Genomic DNA, 9,656 nt, shown 5'->3' with positions numbered 1-9,656 from the left:
TCCTGGTACTCAGCTGTTAGAATTGTTTTTTCTTATTTCTCCAGGCAGAATTGGACCACTGTTACAGCTTGCATACTAAGTCGTGGCTGCATGAAATTATGAGGTATGAGTGAGTCTCCATGGTTACTAGTCAAATCGACCCTCCAGTCTAACCATACTCGGCCATCAGCTGATTTTGAAAAGGGTTAGGGATGTCCGTGGGTTAAAAACAAACGCGTTTCGATGTAATGTTCAGTTTAATAACGTGTGTTTAGTTCTTTCACCTTACCTTGGCTGAGATTTTTGTCCTTTAACAGTTTATTTCACGTAGTTGAATGACAGAGAAAAGTAGTACTGCGATTGTACACACACTCAAAAAAGTAGCGTTACAGGGGGGTCCGATGAGTTTCATACTGAACAATCCAGCTGTCTCTGCAGGGTTGGAGGAAGGCTGTTATCAAACGTTTCATTCATGGTGGCAGTTTGTATCGTGCAGAAGGTGTAACGATACTTTTTGAGCGTGTGTACATCCTTTCACTAGCACTTCTTCGTGATTAGCATTGTGTTCTTGTGCTAATCTCTTGCTACATTTCAGCAGTCATTACGGGGATATGTCCACTTTAGGCCAAGGAAAGTGAAAGGAGTATGTAACATTGCGTTAAATAGCCAGTGTCGCTTATCATATTGGTGCTGAAGAGGGACACCTTCACGAGGTGGCACTAACATAGCCGGGTGGTGGAGCTGCCCGGTCATACAATTGTCGCTCAGCTCGTTCCCTGTTCCCTGAAATGATGCTGGACTACAGGAGGATGGCACCTTCAGCCTGCAGTCCACCGAGTTCACGTTCAGATGAACCTAGATTTACTACTACTACTGCTACTACTACTACTACTACTACTACTACTACAGCAACAACAACAACAACTACTACTACTACTACTACAGCAACAACAACAACAACAACAACAACAACAACAACAACTACTACTACTACTACTACTACTACTACTACTACTACTACTACTACTACTATTTTACCACTACTGCTACTACTACTACTACTGTAGCTTATCAGAAGGTAATGTCAGGCACCACCATACCGCACTGGCTGATGCTGACCTCAGAGACGGGCTCGTGTCGTATGGCCAGCTTGACCACATTGAGACCGGACACCACCTCGCCGAAGGGGCAGTGGAAGGTGCCGTTGGGCTGGCTTCTCGTGCAGATGCCAAACCCGTGCTCGTCCACATTCTTGCTGAGTGGGATGACAAGGCCTCTGACCGGGTTTTTGGCGTACTCTCCCCCCCACTCTAAGTCACTGATCAGTTCCTTGGTGCCAATACTCCCGTCCTTCCGTATGTACTCCTTGCAGCACAGGGTCTCCTTCGGCTGCTTCAGGTACGCTACGTGGCTGAAGAAGGCGCCCAGGTAGGAAGGACCCAGAGTGCCAAGACACAGTGCCAGAAATTGGTGCGCCCGGCGTAGGTGGCACCACAGGCGGATGTAGACTCGACCCAGGCGCCTTCCACCAGCGCTGAGCTCCAAGTACACTTCAGACGGCAGCTGGAAAAAGAGGAGTTGTGGTTGTTATGGTTGTGGGGGCTTTGTGGTTGTGATGGTGGTTGTAGGTTGTGGTGGTTTTTGTGGTTGTGACTAGTTGTGGTTGTTGGTTGTGGTGGATTCTGTGGTTGTGGTTGATGGAGAGTGATAACCAAAATTACCACCTCAAAGTTCTTTATCCTCGTCCAGACTTTTAATCGTGACAGTTTTAAACATTAGAGAAGCTGTAGATGTCTCATGTGCATTGTAAAATCGTCTGATGTTAGCAGAAGTAATGGAAGGTAGATAATTCACAGCTCCAAGTCGATTTATTTTATACTTACAACCTTCCAACAATTTTACTCTGTTTAGGAACAATTTTTTTTAAGTTAGTGATTTAAACTCGGCCTGCTTTAACCCGTCATTGAGAGAGGCCTTTCCTGAGCTGAGTGAAATCTATAGGTAAATATAATAATATCGTAAGGACGTTGCCGGATTGAAGAGGTCACAATGAATCCAGGTGATGTGCTAGTTGGTTAATTCTTGCTGCTTGTCGGATGATTTTATCCCACTCAGGAAAGGTTCTCGTATTGAAAGGGCGTACTTAGACTATACGAGTACTAACCCCTCCAGTTTGAAAAGTCCTTCCCGAGCTCAATGAAATAGTCTAAAGTTTGCAAGAATGAAATGTAGAAGACGTCCCCGAGCTCAGTGCGAGTGTGGCATCCAAAACAAATAACTAAGGAAAAGATGTTTCGAAATCTCCCCCCTTCCCTCCGCCCCCCCAGATGTACAGTATTCTCGTGGGTTGAGAAGGTTCCCAAGCACCTGTTCCTTAGCGTTTGATTTCTGGATACGCCTGGTTGATCTCGTTTTGTACGTTATTTATGGAAAGTACGGAAATATTAGAATAATTAAATGACTCAGAATAAGACAGCAAGATGTAATAAGCAAAGTAAATCGCTTAGGAACAGGTGTTAGGTCGCATTCTTAACCGACGGGCATACTGGCCGTGGCTTATGACCCTAAATCTTCTTACCTGGAGTGAGAGGTTGGTTGTGGCGGGTCGGGCAAGGCAGTCAAGCAGTAGTCGTTCATCCTGTGAGTCTAATCTGGCATACAGCACCGGGATGCTGCTCTCACCTCTCCCACCACGCTCCTGGCACAGTAAGTCACACATTATTTTTTACCAGCCGCGATAGCGAAGCTGGTATAGTTTGTATTTATACGGTACTCTTATAGTCCATTGCACATTAGTATTACACTCAGCCAAGATTCACACACTTCCACACCCTCTCATGCACCCTCACAGTAACTGCATGACGTATATATAAAAATATAGTCCATTCCACATTAGTATTTCACTCTGTCCAATTTCACACACTTCCACACCTACTCATACTCTGTCACTCCAACTGCATGACGTATGTATAACTATAATCTATTCTGTTCCAGGCTACAGAGTTAGAATGAAGGAACATGAGCAGATGTGGAAGAATGCGAGTCGTGACCCAATGTTACTGTAATTTAGAATGGATTTTACATCGACATTAAAAAGGGGGAGAGGGCGATGGTAAAGTCTGTGGGGTGGAGTCAGGATTCCAGTTGCTTTCAGGGTGTGTGAATAAGTTTAACCTGGCCTGCAGAGATAGAATGTTGCCCACACCATTCACCTGACTCTTGTAACACTAAGTTCCACCAGTTTTTTAATTTCAGTAATGACTAGGAGAGTGTATGTGAGCAAAGTGAAAGGAGAGAGTGGGAGGGGGAAACTGAGGATGAGACGGAAGAATGGCGTGGAGATGTATACGAACGAGTGTAGTGGGAATTGAAGGAGGAACAGCCTGATGGCGGAGGACTGGATGACGTGACGGTTTGTGGCCACCCTCTCCAGGATTAAGGCGTCTGGCTATATATAGGTTGATAGATTTACCATTCAGGGTTTGACACATCTTTTTGTAACTTGATACTCGCTGGATTAAATTTATCTGAGAAGTGTGTGAGAAGCACATCTATAAAAAGTACCCCTTCCCCTTCCAAAAAAAAAAAAAAAAAAATGTGCACATCGTTAGGCCTGTGAAGTAAAATCGGGATTCCAAGGGCTTCAGTGGTATGTGAATGATTGTGTGGCCCGTTTCAGTGGACATGCTGTTGATAGTTCTCACCTCGCATCTGACCCTCTTGACAATGTTAGGTTCATTTTCTTTTGTTTTTCTTTTTTTCGCGTTTTATTTTCATTTATTTGGGCTTGAAACATTTGTGGATGATTGTGTGGTTTATTTTATAATTCCTCTGGACTTGATGCAAAAAGTTTCCCACTTTCATATTTTCTCTTTGTTTCCGCGTCCTACCTCACTTTTTTTTTTTTTTTTTAATGAATTAGTATGATAATTTACCACCCAGTACAAAGGCCGAGGATGAGATGGAGGGATGGAGTAGAGAGGTATGTGAGAGAGGGGGATGTGAGCTGGGAGCAGGGTAGTGAAATGGCGGGGGGCAGGGCGACGTGGAGGCGATTTGTTTGTGGCCACTCCGTACGACAGTGAGGCGTCTGACAATAGATAGGTAGACAGACAAACGTCAACACTCTGAGGAATGGTCCTGATAAAAGCCAAGCACTTATACAAGGATAAATTTATTCAAACGATCGTAGAAAGGGATGAGGGAATGGTGGTGAGTATTGAAGTAAATGTTTATATTGCATGAAATCAAGGGCAAAGGAGAGAGAGAGAGAGAGAGAGAGAGAAAGAGAGAGAGAGAGAGAGAGAGAGAGAGAGAGAGAGAGAGAGAGAGAGAGAGAGAGAAAGAGAGAGTCCATCATCATCTAGGTGATCAGTGGTTTCAAAATGAGTACCGTTGCTTTTATTTTTTGCTGTTTAAAATATTTCTGAATAATCGTATTTCATAATTACTCTATAGGAAAGTCGTTGTTTTCGCTGATAAGTAAAAGTAACATACGGTACATACATATATATCAGAAGTTACTAGAGAACTTTCCCAAGCGTTTCATCCACGTCTCTCGTGTAGTTTTTAAGTACCCTTTAACAACTAGAAGTCCTTCTCAAGTTTCATCTACGCCATTCTTTTAGCCATTCATTTAGTCATTCATTTAGCCATTAAAATAGTCATTCATTTAGTAATTTATTTAGTCATTCATTTAGTCTTTGATAACCCCGTCACAGCTAGTGGTCCTTCCTAAGTTGAGTGGAGTAAAGGAAAACAGTCATCGGGTTACTCTATTACTTTACTTGGTCACTCACGCATAGCTCCTGTTCGGTGTGGGCAGTTTCCTTGGTTTTCTTATGCATCGTGTCGTATAGGTTATCGAAGTCCAACACAGACCTTCGTCCTATGTTTAGCGCTTCCTCGGTCAATGCCTGATCCTGTTCTTCCTTGATGCTGTCTAACTTGTCCTGGGATATTAGTACATCCTCGAGGCAGCAGGCGTTGTGAACTGCAGTCGACAGCCCCTCCACTGCGTTGTCTACCTTGCACACCTGTTAGTCAACGTTAATTAGTTATACTCTCTTTAACTTGGCCCACATTTTCGTCCTTTTGTAGCCTATAATCACCTATCTCAGTGGCAAAAGACAAAACTACATCTCTACAGTCTTTCCATAGCACTTACTCGTGACTAACATCATATTCTAGTGTTACTTTCTTGCACCAACTCAACATTCCAGAGGGTGAGCTAGCAATTTTAGACCAAGTTAGAGTAAAAAGGGTATAGTTAGTGTTCGTTCTGAATACGATGGTGGAGAGAGAGGCCTTCAGTGGATGGTACAAATATAATATGCAATTGGTTATATAGACATCCCTCAGCTCCCTCCGTATGCTCCAAAACTAGGATGGTGGACTACATGAGAAGGGCAGCTTCAGCCTTCAGTCCACCAGGTTTACGTTCAGCCTGTTTTTCCATGATGCTAATTTCTTGTAGCATGTTATTAAATTCCTAAGACAGATGGCTTTGTGAATGCAATCGACAGCCTCTCTGTGGTATTATCTAGCTGGGATGATGGGTTGGACAATTAGTTCCTAGGACCGTATTAAACTGGCAGAAAGGACAGCATATCCTCATTTCTGTAGCGATTTATTTTGTATGTTACACCTTAGCGTTCTCTTGTGTGTTATTTATACATCCTTCTAAACATCGACGTAGTTTGCATCAATAACACACAAGAGGCGTAGTGTGCAGCATGAATCGCTAAGAAAAAGGTGTTAGCAAACTCGAAATCGACTTGGAATCAACTCTTCAAGTCTTAAGGATCTTGTGAATCACGTTCAACTGCATGAATTTGCTGACGGTCTCCTGGGCATTGTCTAGCTGGCATGAGGTTGTGAAAAGCTATAATGATTGTGGTATATTTTGCTTAAATCCTGTGACGAGATTTTGTTTATATTCTTGCTGCCTTTAGACGATTTTCTTCAGTTTAGGACAGACTTTTGGAACTGGAGAGGTTAGTTAGAAGCTTCATTAGCCTTTTCACCACCAGAGTGTCTTAGTAGGTTGAATAAGATCGTCTGGAGAGAGCAAGGGTGAAAAATTTAGCCTCGGGTTGGAGGGTTGATTATCCTCTGAAACACATGCAGAGTTCGATGTTCATCATCATCATCATCATCATCGCCCTATTTCCCACTAATACTATTTGTCTCACTGTCTACCTGTGTCTCTCGCACTCTTTCTCAGCATCATCAGGAGCATAAGACCCCAGAGATAGGCTACTTAAGGCGAGAGCGACCAGTTTCTCCCAGAGTGGCTTGTGAACATTAAATCAACCGTTCCTCGGATGTAAACCCTCATAGAGCACGTTCAGTGAGGGCGTCTTAACCCACTGTACCACCAGGCTTCCCTAATTTTTTGCAGCTCATTTAAATCATCCACCTGTCTTGGGCAACATATAGAGTGCCATGGCCCACTAGACCACCAGGCGCCTCCACCTCCTTATTCTCTAAGTCACTCACCTGTCTGGTCTTGCTAACCAGCTCCCTGGCCAGGTCCTGTAACTCCATCCGCCTCCCCCTCACCTCTTCCCTCAGTCCCTCCAACTCTTTCATCAGCCCCAGCCTCATTCTCTCCATGGCTACTCTGGCGGGCAGGACCTGGAAGCATTTAAAAAGGATATTTAGCTCTTAATTCGATGACTCTTAAGATTTTATTCTTGCTTTGGTGACCTTCTTCAAGCTTGGGAGAGACTTACTGGAGGGGTTACGTGTAGCATTTATGACCTCGTCTTTATAAATAGGACCTCCCGAGCTTTTAATAAAATCGTTTGGTAAATTGCTGTTTCCCAGCCCCGGTCTGTCTGGCAGAGCAGATCCGTGTACCACAAGTAAACAACTGCTTGTGTGTGGCCTTCCTGAAAGTACAGTACAGTACAGGGTACATACAACGTCCCCTTGTAGTGGACAGCATCACACCAGGGTCGGACGGGGTCCTTCCCCTAGGAAAATTGCAGGGAAATAGGAGATTTAGCTTCCGGGTGAATGCCACAGCTGCTTTGTTCCACCTGGGACGCACAGCGCCACCACGTGTAGGTTTCTATCTATCTGTCTATCTATTGCCAGACGCCAGAATCCCGCACGAGGTGGCCATTTGACTCTGAGTTATGTGTTTTACAGGGAGGGGCACTAACCCTCCACCAACCCACTTGACACGTAGGTTTCTCGTAGTCATTAAAAAACAAAAAAAAATCGTTAGATTACATGAGTAAATAGTCACGCTAGTTTGATTGTGGAGTGATCGGTGGTTGTATGAGTAAAGGTGAAATTGTAAAGAAACACTCTTATATGCAACTAAAGTTCAGGAGAGCAAATGAATACTGTACCTGGTGTCCTGGTGGGTGTGCACTATAGAGGCAGAGTGAGCACAGGGGTCCTTGACACTCCTCACACCAAAAGCGTTGTTCCTCACCGTGATCTCGACATTGCTGGTACTGACGTAGGAAACACCGTTGCTCTTATTATTATTATTATTATTATTATTATTTTATTATTATTATTATTATTATTATTATTCTGTTATTATTAATGTTGTTTATTTACTTAGTATTAAGAAGGGAGAGGATTTCCTTAGCTTTAGAGCTGAAATAGGGACCTGAATTGTTATTATTAGTAACGGGGGCCTCCGATATTGCATAGTCTTTTTATAGCAGCCAGAGCGGGCACTGATATAGCTAGGAGGTTCGACTACCTGGTTATACAAGTATCTCACAGTTATTTCCCTGTCCCCCGAAATGAGGATGGGGGGCTGCAGGAGAAGAGAAACTTTAAGTCTTCAGTCCGACGGGTTCACATTCACCTGAGCCTGGGGTTGTGGCTACTATTGTTGCCAAGAAAGAAGTAACGAAAACATCACCGGTTTCGCAACATTACCCACCTTAAATTCTGCGTATTCCGATGAGAGACTGAGGAGTGGGAAGCAGATAGGGAGGTGTTCAAGGTCACCCATTTCCTTCCTGCATGTGGGACAGGTGGGCCGGCCCAGAGAGGTGGAGAACACTTTGTTTAGACAGGTGCGACAGAAGGTATGGCCGCAGGGTAGAACTAGTGGCTCTTTTGGCCCCTTCTGGTACAGCTCTGAACATATGGCACATGTCACTGCGTCCTCCATTATAGAGTCTTAAAATACCTGAAGGTGAGAGGCGAAACAATGCTTTGGTGAGAGAGATGGTCTGGTCGCATATCTTGTTGATCTTGCGGCTTTCTTAGGTACAGCTTCGAACATATGACACATGTCACAGCGTTCTTTATTATAGGCTAAGTTTTAAAATACCTGAGGGAGGTAGGGAGGCAAAACAGTAAGGTGGTGAGGGAGAAACACGTGGCCAACTGTTAGTAAAAGCTGTTCTTTTTGACCCTCTTTGGTACAGCCCCGAACATGTGGTGCATGTCACTGCGCCCTCCAGTATCGAGTGCGTCTTTTAACATCTGAGAGATAGTGGTGAGAAAGTACAGTGATGAGGCAGAAGGTTTAGTCATAGGGGAATATCAACGGCCCTCATGGCCGTCCTTGGTAAGGCTCCGAACATGCGGCGCATATCACTACATCCTCCATTGTAGGACGTGTCACAAAATGTCTGATGGAGGGAGAGAATATGATATTGAGGCAGATACGACAGAGTAGTATTACATAAGTTTTTGTACTACCTTAGCGAAGATCCCACACCCCATTCAGCTGAGTTGATGGTCAAGCAGTCAGATGGAAATTTAACTAGTAACCAGAAATATATGAACTACTGCTTCATGACTAAAGCTTATCGAATTTTGTGAAACCACGACTTAGTAATAAAGTTGTGGGAGTGGCTTAGATTCGTCAGGTGAAAATAAATTGTCACAAAATACTACTAAATGTCAAACGGCTGGAGACCTTCAGTATATATATCAGAATTATTTGTATGACTAACACTGCCTACATCACTCATGAATCATTCGACGAGGTTATATATATATGATGGCTGGTTTTGTGTGTGTGTGTGTGTGTGTGTGTGTGTTCTTGCTACTACTACACGAATTTATTCAGCCATAAAAAAGATTCTCTCTCTCTCTCTCTTTCTCTCTCTCTCTCTCTCCACACACACACACACACACACACACACACACACACACACACACACACACACACACACACACACACACACACACACACACATCGCAACTAGCGGAAAATATATTTTCGTCATGGGAATTACCATGTATGACTTTGTGACTCAGTCGATAAGGTCAGCCATATAGTGACCTTGATCTAATGTTGAAAGTTTGTGGTTCGGTTGTGATTAGATTTTATACAAGTTGCATTATGTTGTCAGTACAGTATTGTAATTATTCATGAATTCACTATTATTATTATTATTATTATTATTATTATTATTATTATTATTATTATTTTCATGATCATTATCGTTGTTGTTATTGTTGTTGCTGTTGTTCGTTATATTAATTGCCAGCTGAATAAAATCGTCTTTTTAGCTGGAATAGAATACTAGAGTTGCACCGACTTTCTGAGAGGGTTAATATCGACGTTCAGTATGTAAATAATAGGACACCAAAGTAAATGTTAACGTTTCTATTACACCCTGATTAACGACTGTATAGTTTTGCTTATGTATTTGTTTATATATTTATTTTATTGCATCTTTTGA

At 43.1% G+C, this 9,656-nt stretch overlaps 1 protein-coding gene across 1 annotated transcript; it reads right to left on the bottom strand.

Moving 5' to 3' along the window:
* Positions 1 to 1,050: 1,050 nt before the first annotated feature.
* LOC145398872 (uncharacterized) lies at positions 1,051 to 8,128 on the bottom strand. Its single transcript, XM_080271625.1, has 5 exons — positions 7,895 to 8,128; positions 6,436 to 6,618; positions 4,779 to 5,015; positions 2,558 to 2,677; positions 1,051 to 1,542 (listed from the first exon to the last, which is right to left on the bottom strand). The coding sequence occupies exons 1-5, from the start codon at positions 8,126 to 8,128 to the stop codon at positions 1,051 to 1,053; spliced, it is 1,266 nt and encodes a 421-aa protein (XP_080127751.1).
* Between the last annotated feature and the right edge of the window lie 1,528 nt (positions 8,129 to 9,656).

This window comes from Coenobita brevimanus, chromosome 5, assembly GCF_032717465.1.
Source record: "Coenobita brevimanus isolate Jiangsu-jjx chromosome 5, ASM3271746v2, whole genome shotgun sequence".
NCBI classification, from domain to species: Eukaryota; Metazoa; Arthropoda; class Malacostraca; order Decapoda; family Coenobitidae; genus Coenobita; species Coenobita brevimanus.
Note: the sequence above shows the minus strand (reverse complement) of the source record. Positions and strands in the feature narration are given on the sequence as shown.

Bases quoted from the DNA above. Each gene is read 5' to 3' on its own strand.
- LOC145398872 (XM_080271625.1), bottom strand. From the start codon at position 8,128: ATGGAGGACGCAGTGACATGTGCCATATGTTCAGAGCTGTACCAGAAG. The intron at 5,016-6,435 runs GTGGGCCATGGC...GTTGACTAACAG, and splicing joins TGGAGGCGCCTGGTGGTCTA to GTGTGCAAGGTAGACAACGC. The intron at 2,678-4,778 runs GTGAGTGACCAA...TTACTGTGCCAG, and splicing joins ACACCGAACAGGAGCTATGC to GAGCGTGGTGGGAGAGGTGA.